Below are 23,015 nucleotides of genomic sequence, written 5' to 3'. Positions count from 1 at the left end.
TTTCTTATAAGCAAATAATCCATTCCCGTTTGTATCTTAATTTATTGGCCCTAATTGTAGATTTATGTGTGGTATTCAATGTTCAAAATATTTTATAAATATTTTATAAATATAAAAATACCGCGATTTGTCGGAGAGGAAAGAAAAGACCGAAAGAGAGAAAAATGGCTAAACTTTTTTAATAGAACATTTTTATAATTAACATAAATTTTAACAACAATATTTTTAAAACAAAATTGATCTCTCTAAAATACTAAAAAATATATATTTACGTGTTGTCTTATTTGTTCAACATTTTCTTATTTTAAGATTTTTACATTTGCAGGAGTCTTGTGGAAGATACATGATATATTCAATGATTATGTAAAATTTTGAATACGGAAATGGATTCGAGCATGTTGATATTAACAGAAAGTCGCCACAAATAACACAAAAATAACTATAGCGTTAATTATCAAATCGCGAAAAATGTTTTAAAAAGACCTATCTATAATTTATTATTATAAATTTTATTATAAGTCTGCAAAAGTTTTGCAAACTTTATTCTTTCTATTTCTTAAGCTTTCTAATTCTGAACCCTTTTGTAGACATTATTGTCAATGCATATTTTTATCATAGATATAGTAAGATTCGTAATTTTTATTGTCTTTCTATTAGAAATAACTGCAAAATAAGTATATGTTTTAGTATTGTTAACTTTTTTAAATACAGTAACAATATTACAACTTGTGCACAATTTTTCTATTAGTTTTATCATCGCTTGTATCACAATTTAATCGGCGTATGTAAATACTTTTGATATATTGATTGTCTAAAATTAATCATTTTTTTTTTTATTTAAAGAAATAGAATTTAATGGAATAAAAAATAAGTCTCGAAAGAAACAAATTTCATAATATTATATGTCGTTTTATCAGTATTGCATGAACACTAAGATAATGTATCTATATCTAATGATTACAAAGAAGATATAATATTTATAGATAATCAATTCTCTTGTATTCCTGAAATTTCATGACATTCATGAAATTTTTTACATTTTACAAGATTATACATACATAAGACACACACATATATATCGAATTGATAATTAATAATTATATTATACTAATTCGAATAATATACTAAATGTGTTTATAAGCAATTTTTAATTTTAATGCCACCTAAATTGTTAATTAATTGTTAACTAATTTTCTATAAGAGACGTCAAATTACAGATTTTAATTTTTTGCACCATATACATTACATATGATGACGTACTACTGATACCTTGTGCGCTACAAACACGATCAATTTTTGACATCAATATAGAACTTTAAAAGCCTTAGATATATTCGAATTACGAGAATAAATTGTTTTTTTATGTTAAAAAATCTTTCTATTTTGTTCCATTGTCGTTATCGTATATATATATATATATTTTTATTCGTGAATGCACATTTTTAATCAAAATAAATAAATAAAAATACAAAAATTCTTTATATATTAAAAATAAATATGTGCACCGATTACATTTCGTTTTTCTTCGTTTGATGGATTAATCAGCCGAGTATTCTTTAAATATATCATCAAAATCTTTTATAAGCTGTCGATATTGGTATAGCTGAGTCCTTATTTGTTGCAAACGTAATTCTAGCTTGCGATTTAGATGCATTATTATAATTTCCTTATACGTTTCGTTATAATTTTTAGATGAAAAATTGTTGAACTAAAACAGATTATTTTAACATTTATTTTCAACAATAATTTCTTTTCGTAAAATTTCTATAAAAGTCTGCCACATTTTCTGGTTATTAAAATAATTGGGATAAAATAATAATATGATATGTAAAGATAAATAAGCTTAATAATAAGAAATTAAAAATGAAATATATCTAAGTTTATAAAATTTACCTCATTATCGTTTCGATGATCATAATTATTCAGAGAAGGCGCTGGATATTTTAGAAAATACCGGACATTATCTTTCACGTATATCTTTATCTAAAACAAATTGTCATTTTTAATTAATATGTAAGTAGCATATTTTACTTTACAACATATATATAATAATCGAATTTTGATATAATTTATCTTTAACATAATTATGCAAACGTCTGTCTGAAGAAATTTTAGACTGGTGCAAGAAAAGATCAACAAGATAAATTATGAAACTTTTACATATAGTATTCTGCAATAGATATATTATTATATAATAGATCATATAATCCTCTCTTATTTACACACATTACTAAGCGTAATTATTATTAATTATTATAAAATTTACCTTATTAATTTGTTGTTTAGAATATACATGGTTAATGATCATAGTTAATGCTGTAGTAATACTGATTTTTCTATAAATACAAATAATAGATTTATTTAATTAAAAAATGTAGTAAATATTCATAATTGCACAAATATTATATATTCATAAAAAAAGTAGTCATTACTTGGGTTTTATTTTCTCCAAATTGTATAATATAAAATCAAGTACTTCGATATTGTTTGCATGTCTCGCAACAATAAAACAAAAACTGTTTATATGATCGAAATCTGTGATTACTTTTTCCAGAGCAGCGCTCGATGTCATTAAATCTATATATTGGAAAATGATTGTAGAATTTTTAGAACAAGCTAAAAATTTTAAAACACTAAAATCTGATTCTTCCAAATATATGTTAAATATTTGCATCCAAGTATCGTTGCTCGCTGTCATCAAACCATTGCAGAATGTCCATTCTTTCCATCCCGTCCAAATTCTACGATATTCAGAACGAAATAAAAATAGATTATTAAAAGTAAAAACAGATTATTATAATTCTATTCACCACATAAATTATCAAATATTTCACGAAATACAAGGAAAATGTATCTATAAAATAAACGTGATTGAAAAATAATTGTAAAGAGTAATTACTTATATGGTGAAGATTCGTTACGACTTAAAAGATATGATTTTAATTCACGATTAGCTATTAAAAAGCAATAATCATGACTTAAGATGCATAACCATTTTGCAGCCTCTTCCCTCAAACATTTAGTAACGTTCCCTTGAATGTTTCCATCTAATGTAAAATTGGGATATTTTATTCCCCATAAAATCGCTCTCAAGGGATAAATTATTCTTATCTACAAATTGTTAAATAATATATAAAAATACATTTGTCAATTTATATATTTATTTGTATATTATAGAAGAAATGAACAAATTTGCGCGCACACATATGCTGTTATTTAAAAAGCTATGCAAATAATATAATAATCTTTTTAATATTAAAAATATAATAATAAATGCATGATTATGTTACTTAATTAATACAATTTGATATTATTTATTATTCTTCTTAATATTAAACAAATTATTCCATAAAAAATTTAAAAGCTGAAGTAGTTTCACGAACTTTGGACAGTTAATTGTGTATACTCATCTATATTTTATCAAAAATAATTCTAAAATATAATTAATTTTAAAATATCAATGCGTTATGCATTTTGTTAAAAAATATACATAAATCATATACATAAAATACACGTTTTTTTTATTTATACAAACTAATATTATTTATACCTTTATAGGTGTGCTTTCTGGAAATGCAAAGAAACCCGATATATATTCCAAGTTCTTGAACATAGGATACCATGCGATATAATCTCTATCTCGCCATAGATACTGAGAAATATTCAAGAATATATCAGCATTTAATTTGCCTGTCATCAAAAAGTGAAATGAGTCGTCAATGAGTTTAGCACGATCGAGTACATGTACTTTTCCAAAAAGGTTGGAGTTCAAGTATTTCGAAAGTCTATTCCAATTCTCGGCATCATAATTGACGCGATAGCATTCTGTATGAGAAATAAAAAGTACCAATAAATTATTAAATTTTTTTGATTGAATTAGTTAATTCTGTAAAATATATGCGCATCTTTCTTTTTGCATATATTTAAAGTGTATATATATGAAGTGTGTAAAATGATGTGTGATTTAGGAATCGTGTTTATTATAAGATACAAAATGCAGATTGCCGATATTAAATTATGTCACATTGATAAATCAATATATTTATAAAATATTAAAAGAGCATTAAAATGAACTTAAATTTATTTGACTATATTCATGATAATCAACAATAATGATAATTAAATTATACTATATGCTTCATTGTGTGTAACATATTAATGTATGTATAATCTTTAAATCGTGAATAAAATTTTATTGTAACAGTATAATATGTAGATATAATTTATCAAATATAAATAATTAGGTAAAAAATAGTAGTTTTATGTATATGTATGTGTAAGAAATTGCAGATTATCAACAGTAAATTAAATATTATAATTAAAATCCAATAATGAAATTATTCGATATTAAATAATAAAATTATTCGATATTAAGTAATTTTAATCATTGTTGGATATTTAAGCAAAATGTTATCTATATAATATATAAATGAAATTACTACTTCCATAATTTAAATAATATATATTAAATTATATATAGATCCCACTTTAATTTTAACACAGTAATGAACTCAAAAACAGGCGGTTTGAAAAAAAAATGTTTCAAATAAAAATTGAAGGATTTGGAGAGGGAAGAAAGATAGGAATATTAATGGAAGGACTTTAGATATCAAGGTCAACTTAGTTTTTCTTTTAAATGATATTATTTTAATTTGCCTATATAAATCAATTCCTCACAATATTTTTCGTAAGAAGTTCGAAGGGTAAGATAGCCAAAAATTGAATAGTTTACGAGATATTTTATACTTTGTTTGATAAAATTTTACATAAATGAGAAAAAACATCGGTAAAAGGGGCGTCCTCTCCGATTTGCTTTATTTTTAAATATGTTATAAGGGAGATCTTCCCGAATAATTTCGTATATACATATATATATAAGGGTCGGACTCAAATAGTTTTGGAGATATAGGCTGAAAAAGGATAAAAATAATAAATTCAAAAATAATTTTAATAGAATATATGTATGTGTAAACTTTGCTTTGTCTTGCAAAGTACATGCGGGGACACCGCATGTTCCGCCCCCCCTACGGGGAGCTCCACTTTCGGAAGATATGACCTAACCCAACTCGTGTCTGAAGTGTGGAATGTATCTGGTTTCGTATAGAAAGTTACAAACTTATTTAAACCATATGAACCATGTAAAGCGAAATGTCATATATCAAGGTATTTCCTACACTTCAAACACAGATTGAGTTAGGTTATATCTTCCGAATATAGAGCCCCCCCGTAGCAGGGGCGGAACATGCGGTGTCCCCGCATGTACTTTGCAAAAAAAAGCAAAGTTTACAAATACATATATTCTATTAAATATATTTCCTTAAACATATATGACATGGTAAAATTATATCTACATTTATTTACGACTTTCCACGCGAATTTTTGTATTTATTATTTATATCCTTTTTTAGCCTATATTTCCAAAATTATTTGAGTCCGACCCTTATACATATATATATATATATATATATATATATATATATATATATATATATATATACACGAAATTACTCGGGAAGATCTCCCCTATAACATATTTAAAAATAAAGCAAATCGAAGAGGAGGCCCCTTTTATGCACAATTACCAATATCTTATAAAATATTTATTTTTCAATTATCTTACCTTAATACCTATATGCACAGAATGAAAGGAATCAATTGGTATAAAGACGTAATTATTTTTAAAAAAAGTATGAATTTGCTACGGCAGCTATGTAAAAGTATAATAAAGTTATCGATTAATATTTACCACGTTGTTGTAAATTGACTAATACCCAGTCATTCTTGTCTATGAATCTAGTTGGTAATTGGTACAAAATATCTTGTACTATCCATACAACAGACAAAATTTTCTTCAAATCGGAATGCGTCTGCGTAGTAATGCTTACAGGTATCTCCATATTTGTATTAAAATTTTCTACCAATATATTCAAACTGTCAGCATTATAATTTATATTCACATTTACCACAGGATAATGATTTAGCTGTGTCCAATTAGTTATTCTGTCTTTTAAATGATATTTCATTTCGAGAGATGAGGTATCCAAGATGTGTTGCATAACGTCCCAGAAACTACTGTTTACGTTTCTAAAATCCAAACGATTAAATAATAAAAAAAATTAATAAAAGAAAATATCTTAAGAAAAATATTGAAAATAATTAAAATTTTTAAAGAAGGAAGTAAAAGTAAAAAAAGAAGAAGCGATAGTAGTGATAATATAAAATATGTCAAGTAGAATTAGAATAATTAGAAAGGTATTAATGGTAACATAAAAGAATGAATAGAAGAATACGATTGGATACAGTTCTTTTACGTATTTGACGCACGCTACCGAATCGCGCTTAATAATTCATTCTAAAATATGTAATTGATGAAATAATGTAATTATATTGTAATCTATATTACTTACTGATGACGTAAATATGTTTCGATCCCGTTCCGAAACACCTCTTCGGTGAGTGCATTTTGCAACGTGCGGAACATAATGCTTGCTACAAAAATTTACATCATAAAGTAAAACGTAGTATATATAAAATTAATTTACTATACATTATTTGGATATAAAAATTCATGAACATATTATTTGCTTGATCATACCTTTTATATAACGGGGAATTTCAAAGCTGCTATTCAGTCTCGAATTAAGCGGCCATGTGTCTTTAGTAAACCAATGAAGGACTTCGTGTTGCATTTGAACCACAAAGAAATCCTGCATCCGCAAATGTGGAAAACTCTGGGTGTAAAAAGATTTTAATATAATTAAATAAATATTTAACGAAAAGAAATGCACACATTAGCAATTTGCATTTTAGAATAGTTACAATATATTAAAACAAATTTACTTTTGCTCATTAAGGTTTTCTTATTAAGTTAAAAAAATATTTTCAAGTATTTCTTAATAATACTCAATAATGTTGTTTCAAATTATACATACATTTTTAAAACTATTTAAAAGTACATATGCTGATATATATTATATTATTATATTTTAATTTAATTTAATGTTTTGTGTATTTATGTGCTAACTTTGATTAATTATCGTTATAAAGCAAAAATATAAAAAAATTCTGGAATCTGCATAACCAATATAGCTCGATTAACGAAAAATATTTATAAGGTTTAAGAATATTTTACATTATATACATGGGAATTTTAATATTTTTATATCACTTTACATCACTCTGATTGTGACTAAAAGAAATAATATTAAATATAAAATAACCTTATCGGCGGCGTAAATTCCAAAAAATATAGCAAAACCTTTGTGTAACCACGGGTGCCACTCAGATAAATTGATTTTATTATAAAACCATTCATGTACCACTTTATATCCTATTAGTCGCGTTATTTCTATTTTGCGTCCCTCAGTATCCGTCTCTTCATTAAAGATAATATCTGCTTCTCTAAAAATAATTTGCAAATATTATAATAAAGTCGAGAATCCCTGTTATAAATATGATTAGTTATAATTATGTATTAGTTACATCATAGATAAATTAAATTAATAAATTAAATAGATAAGTTAACAAGAAAATGTAATTGCTTTAAATTTAAATAAACAAGAAATAATATATTATATGTACTCATTTGCAAAAACACTCACACATACGCAAATTTCTTTATGTTAAACTATAATACATTATTATTATTATTTATTAAAACTACAGATATACCATAAAATATACATAATTTTGAATTTTATAATATTGAGTATCAAGAAAAGATATTATATTTTAATGTATATTGACATTTCTCTCTAAATATGTTTACCTATGAAGAACGAATCCCAGCATTATCTCTTCTGCGTCTAACAGCTCCGGAATCGCGATATGATTTGTTTCCGGAGCTTTCCTGATATATGGCAATTTCTTTTCTAAGAACAGCGCAACATCTTTAACAACTGTATAAGCAAATTTCACACGCGGTAACATTTCTGCTCTGCACCACAATTTAGCGCTCTGATTTATTTCTGAAGTAAAGACGAGATGACCCACAATCAAAGCTATGAAATGAACAGGCATCACGGGAGTAGTTTTGAAGCGTGTCCATTGCATATTATCTTTATCCAAATTTACTTCTTGCACGGGCATATTTGATAAAGCCGCGTAGTTTTTAGGATGCTTTATAGAAATGTCATAACTAGCATATGTAGTGTCCTTCAAAAGTGGAAATAATCTTCGAGTCGCAAATTTGTAATAATGCGTTGCGGCCAACCATCTAGCATATATAACAGTATATTTTAAATAATACAAAAAAATTTCAGTTACTGCTAAAGTATTAATTATTATAAGAAGTTACAAAGAAAAATAGAAAAAATAGAAAAAGAAGAAAGAAATCGTGAAAGAGAAAAAATACATCTTAACAGTAATGTTTAAAGAATAGTAGTAACGTATTTTATATTACAATTGCGCGATGCAAAAAATGCTTTTTCTGAATTTATTATTTATCAGACAACTTTTTACGAACTGTAAGAGAGAGAGAGAGCTATGTTTAAATAATAATTTATTAAATCATACACATACACATATATTGAGACCATGCCTTGATAATAATACGAATATTTTGCAAAGAATTGAAACAAGTAAATAATGTAATTATAGCACCTAAATATGTATTTAACGTTTTAAAAATTACTCACACTCTGTCATTTTGTTGATTTATGTAAGAAGTTCTGAATCCCCCATTTTCAATTATATATCCCATAAATTTCATATTCAGAGTGTAAAATCCTAATGGTAAATAGTACGGGAAAGAAATGGTGGTTGTATGTGTTTCAGTATTATAAGTAAATCCATTAGGCTCATGGGGAAAAGGTTCTTCATTTTCATTAGATATTTGTGTAGCTTCTGTTACTATAACTCGAGTTATAGTCAGAGTTTCTGTGTAAACGTATATATTTTGCGTTTCATAAGGAATATAAAAACTGACATTGTATTGGCCGAAGAAGTCATTGTGGTGAACATTTAGTTCAAATTTAATGTTATAATGTTGCTGATGTAATATGTCGAGCTTCGGTACGAGTACATGTTCATCTATAGAAAGAGCTGCCGCGATGAATGTTAGACTGCAACTTAACACTTTCAGTAATGCCATGCCACTTCTTTTCTCTCTCTCTCCTTCGTCACAAATATCTAAATAAACATTTTTTTCCTCTTGGAAAAAGAGACAAATAAAGTAAATTATATATATATATATATATATATATATATATATATATATATATATATATATAATTTACTTTATTTGTCTCTTATATTTATTTGTCTATATATATATGAAAAAGAGGAAGATATTGTTTTCAAATAATCAGTTTTCAAATTTAACATGTCTTAACACATTATATATTTAATACAATTTTTTATCTACATTGTTATTGTGGAAAATGTTTTTTAATTACTGCTATTATTATGTATAAAAAAGAGAAAGTATAACTATTACATAACCTTTTATTAAAGAAATCTAGCTTTAAGGTAAAGGAATCGTAATCTTTCAGTACATATTTTAGTAAATACAATGTATAAATTTAATTTGATTAGATTTAACCACATTGACATAATTTAATAAAAAAATTTCTTTATTAGATGTTTGATTTTAAGTTAAATTGTATTTATTTTTAAGATAACAATACATACGCTCTTGTGAAATTGAATTCTTATTCCTCTACTATCATAAAGACGATAATTTTGAGAAAAATGATCGTCTCTGAAGAAAAATTATTTAAATTGTCCTCAACGTATATAATGTACACATCTTAATTTTTTTGAAAGCGATTATATATTCTGTTTTGTTATAACTCACCTCGTATATTATGATGTCAGCCGACAGAATTTAGTTCTTTAATAATAATTAAGTGTAATTAACTCTTTATTCCTATAAATTATTAACATTGAATATATATTAATTTGATCTTGCCGTTCTGGGATATTACCGAGAAATGCCAACGTTCGACAAGCGATATCATAAGAAGCATGTTATGGAAACAACCTTGAAAATCAAAATAATATGAAATCAAGTCAATACGTGTCTTATTATCATTTAATAAACACAATAAAATACCAATATTTATTGATTATTTCTCTGCTCTACACATTTAATTAATTATTTTTAAAATGCATTTTAGGGCGACTAAAAGATTGTATTTTCTCCACTTTTATTTTTTTTCTTATTAGCAAATAATCCATCGCCGTTTGTATCTTAATTTTGGCCCTAATTGTGTAGATTTATGGTATTCAATGTCCAAAATTAATATTTTTTTTATTTTATAAATACAATAAATATAGATTTAAAAAAAGGAAAGCGAAGTAGAAAATAAATTTTTCTATTTTTTAATCTTTTTTATAGACATTATTATCCATGCATATTTTTATCGCAAGTAAGATTCATAAATTTTATAAACTTTCTATTAAATGTAATTGCAAAATGACTGTATGCTTTGATATTTTTATTTTTTTTAATACAGTGATAATATTACAATTTATACACAATTTTTCTATTAGTTTTGTCATCGCTTGTATTACAATTTAATAATCGGCGTATGTAAATACTTTTAATATATTGATTGTTTAAAACTAATAATTCTTTTCTCCATAATAAAAGAAATAGAGTTTAATCAAATAAAAAATAAATCTCGAAAAAGTAACAAATTAACAATATTAATATTTTATGTCGCATTTTTGTCAGTATTGCATGAACACACTAAGATAATATATCTATGTGAAAGAAGGAAGACGTAATATTTATAGATAATCTAATTGTAGATAATAATATATCTAAATAATAATATTTATAGATAATAAAAAATATGTAATATTTATAGACAATTCTTTTGTGTTCATTAAATTTTTCACATTACAAGTTTATACATATACAGGGTGTCATGAAAGTGATCATAATTTTAAAAAATTAAGGTAGATTGGCTCAAAGTTAGAAGAAAAGTCTTGTACACTTATGCAATATTCGCAATAATTAACGAGAAATAAATTAAAGAAAATCAACCAATGAGCGTGGCTAGAAGTGCGCGACGGCGAAGGCGGTCTCATTGTAACATAATGGCGGCGCGCGGCGAAGCGGTGATTGGGGAGGGGAGGAGCCTTCGCTGTGCGCCTACACACTCATCGCTCCTCCCCTCCCCAATCACCGCTTTGCCGCGCGCCGCCATTATATTATAATGAGACTGCCTTCGCTGCCGCGCACTTCTAGCCACGCTCATTGGTTGATTTTCTTTAATTTATTTCTCGTTAATTATTGCGAATATTGCATAACTGTACAAGACTTTTCTTCTAACTTTGAGCCAATCTACTTTAATTTTTTAAAATTATGATCACTTTCATGACATCCTGTATAGACACACATATACTTATCTAATTGATAATTAATAATTATTTTATATTATGTCAATTCTCTCTCTCGAACATACTAAATGTGTAACATTTAAGCGTTTTGTTCATTTTAATATAAACTTAAATGTCAATTAATTTTATATTAGAGACATCAAGTTACAGATTTTAAATGTTGCGCCATATACATTACATTTGATGATATATCACTGTTATCTTGCGTATAGCAAGCACGATAAATTTAACATTAAAATAGAACTTTAGAAGCCTTAGATGCCTTCGAATTAAGAGAATAAAGAGCTTTTTTACGTTAAAAAATTTTTTTATTAATTAGAAAAATTAAAATATGTAATTTGTTATAAATTTTCCTCTGAATAAAATAATCAGTATCATCTGTATTGAATTTAATTTGCCAACAAAACTTTTAAACCCTATTCTTAAACTCTAAATTTAACAAAGAAATGTTACGTTCAAGTCAATTTGTTGAAACTAATTCAATACAGAACTTCTGATATTTCATTTGAACTATTTGTTTAGCATATGATTCTCTAATTTATATATCATCCTCATGTTCGTTTTTTGACTCTCTTCATTTTCTAGAGCTATTACAATTATCATAAAAAATTATTAAAGATTTTTACCATCCCATTACGTCACTAGTTATAATAATAATTATAACTATTATTGTCCTTTTTTTCTTTTATAATTTCTTTTTGTATATTGCATAACGATGTTGCAATCTGCGCATAGATGTAATTCACTCTCCACTTTTTATATTATTTTATTGGTATCATTGTGTTATTTCTGTTGTAATTATTACTGGACGCTCATTCAATATACTGTATCGTATATTATTTTCTTCTTGTGTCGAGTACAATAAAGTTACATCCACCAGCATGTTGTTTCTCATACTCTATTTAATAAAAATAATTATCATTAATTATCATTTATCTTTGCATTTATGATTAATATCTTAAGAATGTTTTATAAAATTTATATGAATTGTGTATATTTCATATGTGCACATTATACATATCAATTCATCTTAAAAGGAATATTCTTTTTTAATTATCGCATAAAACTAGTACTTTAATTATTGCATAAAAGTAATACTTTAAAAAATAGAAAAATTGTAAAAAAGATCGCGTAAATCTCGTAAATGAAAGAAGACGTCATGTTTACTTTAAATAGAACTCATTAATATTTTATTCTATTATGATTTTATTCTATTTTATTCTATTTTATCCTATTTTATTTTATTTTATTCTATTTTATTCTATTATTCACTCGCTATATTGTCTTTATATGTATCTTTTATTCGTGAGTGCATATTTTTAACCGAAATAAATAAATACAAAAACTATTCATATATTGAAGATAAATAAGTGCATGCATTATATTTCGTTACCTTTTCCTGATTTGATTCATTAATCATCTAAGTTCTCTTTTAAAATATCACTCAAGTTTGTTGCAAGATATCGAAATTCGTATAGCTGAGTCCTTATTTGATGCCAACGTAGTTCTAACTTGCGGTTTATGTACATTATTATACTCTCCATATTTTCTTTAAGCAGCAAGGATTTAATTACCTAAAACAGATTATTTTAACATTTATTTCAACAGTAATTTCTTTACATATTATAGAAGTCAATCACAATTTTTGGCTATTAGTATAACTAGCATGAGATAATTATATGATATAAGATATAAAATAAATACATATATATATATATATATATATATATATATATATAAACTTAATAATAAGAAATTCACAACTAAATATGTATAATATAATATATTTAAATTTCTGAAATTTACCATGTCGTTTTCATCATGATATTCATCATTACTCACAAGTTTTGGATTATCCTTAAAATTAATTTCCACGTATTTCTTTATCTAAAATAAATTTTTTTTAGATTAATAATTTGTAAATGATAAATTTTGTTCATAATGTAATAAAAATTAATAACATAATTTGTCTTTAGTATAATTATGCAATGAAACGCCTGTCTAATAAGATTTTGAAATGATGTAAGAAGAGACCAATAAAATAAGTTAAAAACTTTTTACATATAGTATTATGTAATAGATATATTATTATTTAATAGATCACATATAACAAAATATAATTCCCTCTCATTTCTACATTATTTTTGTAACAGCTTCCAAAAAACCATTATAGAGAGAAATTATTTAATATTCGTCTTTCGAAATGAGTTAAGTTTAAGAAAAATGAAATTGCTTTAAGTTTAAAAAAAAATAAAAATAATGTTAACTAAATAATCGCAGTAACTAGCAAAAATAAAAATAGAAAAAGCTCTATAATTTATATATAAAGCTTTATACATATATATGTTTCGATATTGCCCAATAAATTCGACGATTCTAGTACACATGTCATGGAAAAGATTAATCTAAAATAAGTTGACAGACAACATATATACTAATAAATGAAATTCAAAACAAGAAATTAATAAACAATTGTATTTCTATGCATATATGTGTGCACAAATCCACACAGCACATGAGTTCATAAAACTTACCTTATTAATTTGTTCCTTAGAATATACATGGTTGATAACAATAGTTAATGCTGTAGTAAGATCGATTTCTCTATAAAAAACAAGCAATAGATTTATATAATTAATATATGGAGCAAATCTTCATAAGTATATAAGTATTATATATTTATAGAAAAGAATTACTTGGGTTTCATTAGCCACAAATCCTCTAATATAAAATCAAATATTGTGTCATTCTTTGCATGCCTCGCAACAATAGAGGCAAAAGTGTTTATTAAATCAAGGACGGTTACTATTTTGAAAATAAAGCCAGATCTCATCATTCTTATATACGATCTAATGGTATCGTTATTTTGAGAGCAAGCTAGAAATTTTAAAACATCATTATTAAATTCTTCCTTATACATATAATACACTTCCATCCAAGTATCGTTATTCGCTGTTTTCAAACCGTTGCAGAATGTCCATTCTTTCCATCTCGTCCAAATTCTATGATATTCAAAATGAAATAAAAATCCATTATAAAAAATATTCGTAATCTTATGTTATGAACATATGAATCATCAAGTATTTCACGAGATATGAGGCAAAATGCAAATGTAAAAATATCATGATTAAAGAATTATGAAAAATAATTACTTGTTTGATGAAAATATATCACGTTTTGAGAGATACGATTTTAATTTATGATGGGCTTTCGTTAAGCAATCAGTATGATCTATAATACACAACCATCTTGCAGTCTCTTCTCTCAAATATGTCAGGAAGCCTTTTCCCTGATTGATTTTAGACCGTTCAAAATTGGGGTATCTTATTTTCGAAAGAATTTTAACCAATGGTTGCATTATCTTTCTCTACAAATTGTTAAATAATATATAAAAATATATTTATTCATCTACATATTATATTATAGAAAAATTGAAAAAATTTGCACGCCCACATATTTAAAAAGAAAGCTAAATAATTTAATCTTTTAAATCTGTAAATAATTTAATCTTTTTAAGATTAAAACGATAATAATATTTGTATGATTATGTTACACTTAATTAGTACAATTTGATATTAACTATTAATCTTCTTAATACAAAAGAAATTATTGGATAAAAACTTGGAAGTGAAAGTTATTTCGTGAACTTTAGAGAGTTAAACATTGTGTGCTCATCTATTTTATCAAATATACTTTTAAAATATAAATGTAATATATATACAGGGTAAATGTAATATTATACGGCAAGATGGGAGCCAAAATTTAAAAGGTGATTTTTCATTCGGTACAGCAATATTTTTCTCTACGCGAGCCTACCACGCCGAATATCGTAGATTTTTACATTAGCTGCTGCGGGATAAGCTTCTGTACTTATGTGTCACGTTGTATTTTGACAACGACTTTACCGACGTAACTAACATACGCCTAAGATCGACGAATTGCCATGCTTGAGGCGCCTCTTATGCGAATTTTTAAACATATATTACTAAAAAAGGAAGCTTTTATCGCAATTGTCATATTCTTGATTTTCACCTTATTTTATAATGAAGAATCACTTTTTAACCTTTGGCCCTCCTGTTGATGACCGAATACTCTGTATGTATATATATATATATATATATATATATATATATATATATATATATATATATATAAATTATTTAACATAAAACACCCGTTTTTTTATTTATGCAAACTAATATTATTTATACCTTTATAGGTGCGCTTTCTGGAAATGCAAAGAAACCCGACATATATTCCATGTTTTTGAACATAGGATACCATGCGATATAATCTCTATTTTGCCATAGATAATGTGAAATATCCAAGAATACAGTAAAATTTAATCGGCCTGTCATCAGGAAATGAAATGTGTCGTCGATGATTTTAGCACGATCGAGAACATGTATTTTTTTAAAGGAGGTGGAGTTCAGATATTTCGAAAGTCTATTCCAATTCTCGCCATCATAATTGACGCGATAGCATCCTATTGTGTGATAAATAAATTAAATAAATATCATGAATCATTAAATTTTTGGATTGAATTTATCAAGCAATTCTTTGAAATATCTAAAGATTTACCATTCCAATGATAGTAGCACAAAATATTTGATACTATATATATATATATATATTTTTTTTTTGTCGTATATAATTAATTAATTATTCTAAATAATATTTTCGTAAAATAAAATTCGTAATGGGCCTTGGATTTTTATAAATAAAATTTAAATATAGTAATAAAAATAATATAAACACCGAGATAAATATTAAAGTATAATAAATTTTTCGATTATATTTACCAGTTTGTTGTAAATTGACCAATACCCAGTCATTCTTGTTTATAAAATCTATATTTAATATATGATAAGAAATATGTGGTGCTAGCCATACTGCAGGCAAATATTTCTTCAAATTGAAATGCGTCTGCGTAGTAACGTTCATATATATTCATATATCCGTATCAAAATTTTCTACCGATATATTCAAGCTGTTACTATTATAATTTCTTTTCACATTTATCACAGGATAATATTTTAACTGTCCCCAACTAGCAATTCTGTCTGTTACATTGTATTTGATTTCGACAGATGATTTATCAAGAACAGATTGCATAATGTTCCAGAAATCATCACTGCCTGTGTAGCTAAAAATTTAAACGGATAATGATAAAAAATATTAATAAAAGAAGATATCTTAACAAAAATATTGAAAAGCAAGATTTTTAAAGAACGAAGTAAGAATGAAAGAGAAGAAATGATAGTAATATAAAATATATCAAGTAGAATTGGAACGATAAGAGAAGTATTAATGCTAAGTATTAGAAAAGAATAAATATAATACTAAAAAAGATAAATATGTGATAAAAAAGAAATGTATAAATAAAAAGAAATAAAAGACATAAGTAGATAACATATAAAAAGATTCAAAAAACAAGAATTAAAAATGGAGATATAAATTTCAAAAATTAAAAAATATAACAAAATATAATTTATTCTTTTCTGATATTTACTATTAATACTTCTCTTATTGTTCCAATTCTACTTGATATATTTTATATTACTATCATTTCTTCTGTTTCACTTTACAAATATGTATTTAAATTTATAATATAATTGTATTGTAATCTGTATTACTCACTGAGCTAGTATATATTCTTCGATACCAGTTTGAAATATCTCTTTCATAAATATATGGTGCAATGTACGGAACATAATGCTTGCTACAAAAATTGACATCATAAAGTAAAATGTAGTATGTATAAAATAAATTTTCTATACATCATTTGGATATATAACTCCATGAATATAACTGATTTATATGTATGATAAATAAAAGTTAATTTCAATCTTAACTTTTTGGTAAACGTTAATACTTATATGTGAACAATAATATAAATAAATCATAACTTTTTTTATTGTAATGTTTTTATATGCATTAAAAAATTTAATTGATAATAATCATTTGCTTGGTTATACCTTTGATGAAACGAGGAATTTCAAAAGAGCTATTAAATCGTGATTTAAGCGGCCATGTGTTCTTGGTACTCCAATGAAGAACATCATGTTGCATTTGAATTACAAAGAAATCTTGTACGTTATACTTTGGAAATTTCTGCACACAAAAAGATTTTAATATAATTAAATAAATATTTAATCAAAAGAAAAGCCCACACATTAGCAACATACATTAGAATTATTATAATATTGTTATATATTAAGAAAAATTTACATATATTCGTTCGTTGAATTTTTCTTATTAAGTTTAAGAAATATATTCAAATATGTAATAATATTCGGTAACATCATTTCAAATTATGTAATATTTTAAAGTTATTTAAAATAAATATAAATATATATAAATTAAATATACATAAATTACGATATTTTAATTTAATGTTGTCTGTGTGAAAATTTTTGGCTGATTATCGTTATAAATCACATATTTTATAAATAAATTTCGATCTAAATTAGTATATATTGAATGATGAAAAATATTTACAAAGATTTAGGAATATTTTACATTCTCTACATAGAAATCTGAATATTTTCATATTACTCTTACTGTGATTGAAATAATGCTAAATATGAAATAACCTCATCGGCGATGTAAATTCCAAAGAACGTAGCTAAACCTTTGCTTAACCAAGGATCCCACTTAGATGGATCGATTATATTGGAAAACCATTCGTACGCCACTTTATATCCTATTAATTGCGTTACTTCAGTTTTGCGTATCTCAGAATCTTCTCGGTTAAAAATAATATCGGATTCTCTAAAAATAATTCGCAAATATCGCAATAAAGTCGAAAATCCTTATAACAAACATGCAGATTTGTTATATTATATATTGTAATTATATTTCATAACTAATTAATGAGTTCAACATTCTTGAGAATACAAATAAAATGCGATAAAGTAAAAAGAAATGTAATTAAGATAAATAAAAAAAACGTATTATATGTATTTTAGTTACACACACATACACATAAATGTCGGATTTTATAATATTGAAAATCGAGAAAAAATATTGTGTTTTAATGTAGAGATTAGTATATCTTTAAATCAAAATATAATATTTACCTATGAAGAACAAATCCCAACTTTATCTCTTCTTCTTCACCTAACAAATTTGGAATAGTGACATGATTTATTTTTGGAATTTCTCTGATGTATGGCCATTTCAATTCTAACAACACCGTAAGGCCACTAGCAACCATTAATGCTAATTTCGAATAGGGTAGCACGCCTTTTCTGCACCATAATATGACTCTATGACTTCTATTTAATGTAGAGGTGAGAGGAGCTACACCTGCCGCTATCATGTTTTCGGGCATTATGGGAGTACTTTCGAAATGTGTCCATTTCATATTATTTTTGTCTCTATTTACTGTCTGCACGGGCATATTTGATAAAGCCGTGTAGTTTTTATGATGCTTTATAGAAATTTTATAATTAGAACCTATATTAGTGTCCTTCAAAAGTGGAAATAATCTTCGAGTCGCAAATTTGTGATAATGCGTTGCGGCCAACCATCTATAGCACATATAATAGTATATTTTAAATAACACAAAAAGTTTTCAATTACTGCTAAAGTATCAGAAGTTACAAGAGAAAGAGAAAAATAGAAAAATTACAAACGTATCTTAAGAGTAATGTTTAAAAAACAATTGTAACATATTTTATGTTACAATTTTATCATTACACTATATTTTTATTATGTAATATAATATATTATAAAAAATTTCTGTAATATTGATTATGAATAAAATAATATATATTCACAATAATTCTCAAATTCCCAAATTCTTTAAAGTATTCACGTATAAGGTAAATGTAATAATATGAAATGTATTTCATATTTTTTAAATTATAAGGTTCACATTTCACATTTATGTATGATTAATATCTGTCTTGCATAGAAATATTATATACACTTGTGAAATGCAAAAAAAAATGCTTTTTCTGAATGTATTATTTATCAGACAATTTTTTACGAACTGTCAGAGAGAAAGAGAGAATTATGTGTAAAAATAATTTATTAAATCATACACATATGTGTTAAAACTACACCTTAGTAACAATAATGAGAATACTTTGCAAAGAGTTGAGGCATTGATGGTATTTATATAATATCTAAATATTTAAAAATTTACTTACATTCTATCATTTTGTTGAAAATATCTATTATTTTGTTGAAAATATCTATCAGTTATTGATAGAAAGTTATTGACTAGAAAGTTATTGATGTAGAAACTTCTAAAGCCTCCATTTTCAGCTAAAAGTCCGATAAATTTCATATTTATAACGTAGCATCCTTGTGATAATTCGTATGGAAAAGAAATTGTGTTTATATATGTTTCAGTGTCATACATTAACTTCATAGGCCTATGGGCAAAAACTTTTCCCTCATTGTTTTCGGATATTTGTGTATGGTTTATTACCATAATTCCAGTTATACCCAGATTTTCTGTGTAAAAGTATATATTTTGCGTTTCGTAAGGAATATAACTGTTGACATTGTATTCGCCGTAGAAAATATTGTCGTCGGTATATAGTGCAAACTTTATGTTGTAATATGCTTCCGATAATAGGTTGATATTCGAGGAAGGCAAACATTTATCAGTAAAAAGAGCCTTCACAATGGTGAATATTAGATTGTAAATTAATACTTTTAGGAATGCCATGTCACTTATTTGTCTCAAATAACTAAATAAATATTTTTTCTTCCTGGAAAAAAAAGACAAATAAAGTAATAAATATATGTATATATATATGTGTAAAAAAATATATATATATAATAAAAAATTTTCTTTAATTATTACTTTTAATACGTATAAAAAGGAGAGAGTAAGTAAAAAATAATCTTTTATTAATAAAATATAGCCTTAGGATAAAAGAATTAAAATCTTGCAGGTTATATTTTAGAAAACGCAATGTATTAATTTAATTGTATTAAATTCAATGAAATCACAATGACACATTTAATAAGTAACTTCTTTATTTAACGTTTGATTTTAAATTAATTTGAATTCATTTCAGATAATATAATAAAATACACTTTTCTCTCAAATTAGAATCCTCTCCCCTTAATAATTTTAACAATTGTAGAAAAGACTGTCTTTTTTGGCGAAATAAAACTATACTTGTCATGTTTGTACTTTGAAATTATTTAAATTGGCCTCGACGTATATAACGTACACATTTTATTCATTTTTAGAAGCAGTTATATAGGTATTTGTGATAACTTACCTTGTATAAAATTGTCTGCTGATCAAGGTTTAATTCGTTGATAATAATTCACTGTTATTATCTTATTATTACTATAAACTATTAATATCGAAAATATATATCTATATATATTCCAACTTGATCTTGCTGGTCCGAGATACTACCGAGAAATACCAACGTTTGATTTTCATACATATGAAACGATTCGTTCGACGGTCGTTCGTGATATCATAATAAGCATGTTATGGAAACAACTTTCAAAATCAAAACAATATGAAATCAAGTTAATAAATATCTTATCCCAGGTACAATAAACGCAATGAAATGCTAATTTATCGTATGGTATGATTAAATCAACTCTCTTGCTCTATATATTTAATTTTTAAGTAATTTTAAAATACATTTTAGAGCAATTAAAAAGTTGTATTCTCTCCATACTTTTATTTTTTTTTCTTATAAGCAAATAATTTATCGCCGTTTGTATCTTAATTTATTACTGGACTTAGTTGTAGATTTATTCAATGTCCAATATTTTCTTCTTATATATATAAAATAAAAAACAGGTTTTGAAAGGAAAACTGAATAAAAATCAATCTTGCAGAATTATGTCATATAATATATGTTATATAATTTTATACTTTTGTGTAAGTGTATTATATATAAATAATAAAATATTATACCAGTAATAAAATATGTATAAGAAAGATATAACGATTTTATATAATTAATTTCAAATTTATCAAATTTTTTATGGATTACAAGTGTTTATATTTACGTGTTATATTATTTAATATTATACTAATTCTCCGAAAATATGTCAAATTTTTTTCATAATTTGGATATAATCTTAATTATTAATCTTCTAAGAAGAAAAATATTGCAATTTAAAAATTGTTAAATATTAGTGTCAAATAGTGTTAAATATTGGTGTTTGCATTATCGAGATCTTTTTAAGACATTCGATTTTCGACATCAAAATGAAACTTTAGAAGCATTAGATGTCTGAAAATTAAGGAAATAAATTGCTTTATTACGCTAAAAACTCTATCAATCGGAAGAATTAAAACATATACTTTTAATTGTATGTTTGTAATGGAAAAACCGGAATTATCTGTATTAAATTTTCTGATAACTGTACAGTTAATCTAAATTCGATAAAGAAATGTTGAGATTGATTTAAATCTAAACCAATATAAACCTCCTAATTTTTAATTCTAATCTATTTATAATTTATTTAGCATTTGATTTTAATCTATATGACACGTGTTTATTCATTTTTTACTCTCTTCTTCTTTTTAGATAATTAACAGGAAAAATAATTACTATTAAGTATAAACTCTTTGGATTTATGATTGATATCTTAAAAATATTTTAAAATTTGTATGATAATTGAAATATTTCATATGTATATTATATAAAGATATGTAAAATTTTAATGTTAATATAAGGATATAAAAAAGTAATATAATATACAAGGATAAATAAGTTTAATAATAAGAATTAATAATATATATTAATTAATAATATATATCTAAGCTTATAAAATTTACCTCATCATCGTTTCGATCATAATTAATCAAAGAAAGTGCTGAATATTTTAAAATATACTGCAAATTAATTTTCACATATTCTTCTATCTAAAACAAATTGTCTTTTTAGATTAATATGTAAGTAGTAATTTTACCTCATAATATATTATAGTACAATTTATATATATGATATAATTTGTCTTTAGCGTAATTATGCAATAATTCTATCTGAAGAAACTTTAGACTTATGTAACAAAAGATCAAGCAGTTAAATTAAAAAACAGTTATATATAGTATTCTGCAATAGATACATTATTATAAATGGAACATACAATGGAATATAATATCCCCTGTCATTTCCACACAGTATTAAATATAATTATTATTAAGTGCTTTCAAGAAGCCATTGGAAATAATTAATATTCGGCTTCCGAAATTGCATTAAATTAAAGAAAAACAAAAATAACATGTAATTAGTAAAATTGATAAAATAAAAAAATCTTTATAATTAATATATAAACGAATTTTATTACAAAATTTTACATTAAAATTATTTTAAATACATGTTTCTTAAGGTATGAATACATGAATAATGTTTGTGCATTTTTGCAAAGTTTATTCTTTCAATTTTTTTAAATCCTCCTTTTTTAAATCCTTTTTTTATAGCTATTATTATTAAAACTAATAATATATTTTTTTATAATAAAGGAAATAGAACTCAGAATAAAAAATAAGTCCTGAAAAAGAAACAATTTCATAACATTATATGTTATATTTTTGTCAGTATTGCATGAGCGCACACTAAAATAATATATCTATCGTAAATAGAAGGAAAATGTAATATTTACAGATAACCAATTCTCTCTTTTGTGTTCATTAAATTTTCACATTATAAGTTTATACATAC

General features: G+C 24.8%; 1 protein-coding gene and 1 pseudogene across 3 annotated transcripts; both read right to left on the bottom strand.

The window, feature by feature from the left end:
- Window positions 1–177: 177 nt before the first annotated feature.
- LOC145974714 (aminopeptidase N-like) lies at window positions 178–9,941 on the bottom strand. 2 transcript variants are annotated; one of them, XM_083104732.1, is made up of 13 exons: window positions 9,797–9,941; window positions 8,637–9,148; window positions 7,769–8,215; window positions 7,221–7,401; window positions 6,596–6,731; window positions 6,408–6,489; window positions 5,747–6,084; window positions 3,551–3,825; window positions 2,900–3,111; window positions 2,433–2,741; window positions 2,267–2,336; window positions 1,894–1,983; window positions 178–1,708 (listed from the first exon to the last, which is right to left on the bottom strand). In XM_083104732.1, the coding sequence occupies exons 2-13, from the start codon at window positions 9,089–9,091 to the stop codon at window positions 1,538–1,540; spliced, it is 2,766 nt and encodes a 921-aa protein (XP_082960858.1). In that variant the 5' UTR covers window positions 9,092–9,148; window positions 9,797–9,941; the 3' UTR covers window positions 178–1,537. The 2 variants fall into 2 exon arrangements, with proteins under 2 accessions (XP_082960858.1, XP_082960857.1); XM_083104731.1 differs by having other exon boundaries at window positions 8,637–9,129.
- Window positions 9,942–11,282: 1,341 nt separating this feature from the next.
- Window positions 11,283–20,772, bottom strand: LOC145974712 (aminopeptidase N-like; annotated as a pseudogene). The gene is made up of 14 exons (XR_014439773.1): window positions 20,601–20,772; window positions 19,509–20,078; window positions 18,432–18,884; window positions 17,946–18,123; window positions 17,328–17,463; window positions 16,990–17,071; window positions 16,152–16,495; window positions 15,561–15,835; window positions 14,502–14,716; window positions 14,046–14,351; window positions 13,884–13,953; window positions 13,156–13,236; window positions 12,743–12,923; window positions 11,283–12,247 (listed from the first exon to the last, which is right to left on the bottom strand). The product of XR_014439773.1 is annotated as an aminopeptidase N-like (transcript).
- Between the last annotated feature and the right edge of the window lie 2,243 nt (window positions 20,773–23,015).

The sequence above is a fragment of the Camponotus vicinus genome, unplaced genomic scaffold (genome assembly GCF_025532165.1).
Source record: "Camponotus vicinus isolate PSW18456_S1 unplaced genomic scaffold, iyCamVici1.0 SCAF_7, whole genome shotgun sequence".
Classification (NCBI taxonomy): Eukaryota; Metazoa; Arthropoda; class Insecta; order Hymenoptera; family Formicidae; genus Camponotus; species Camponotus vicinus.
This window is presented reverse-complemented; position numbering and strand designations above follow the sequence as displayed.

Bases quoted from the DNA above. Each gene is read 5' to 3' on its own strand.
- LOC145974714 (XM_083104732.1), bottom strand. From the start codon at position 9,091: ATGGCATTACTGAAAGTGTTAAGTTGCAGTCTAACATTCATCGCGGCA. The intron at 6,490-6,595 runs GTATGATCAAGC...AAATTTTTGTAG, and splicing joins AATTCCCCGTTATATAAAAG to CAAGCATTATGTTCCGCACG. The intron at 2,337-2,432 runs GTAATGACTACT...TTGTATTTATAG, and splicing joins TTGGAGAAAATAAAACCCAA to AAAAATCAGTATTACTACAG.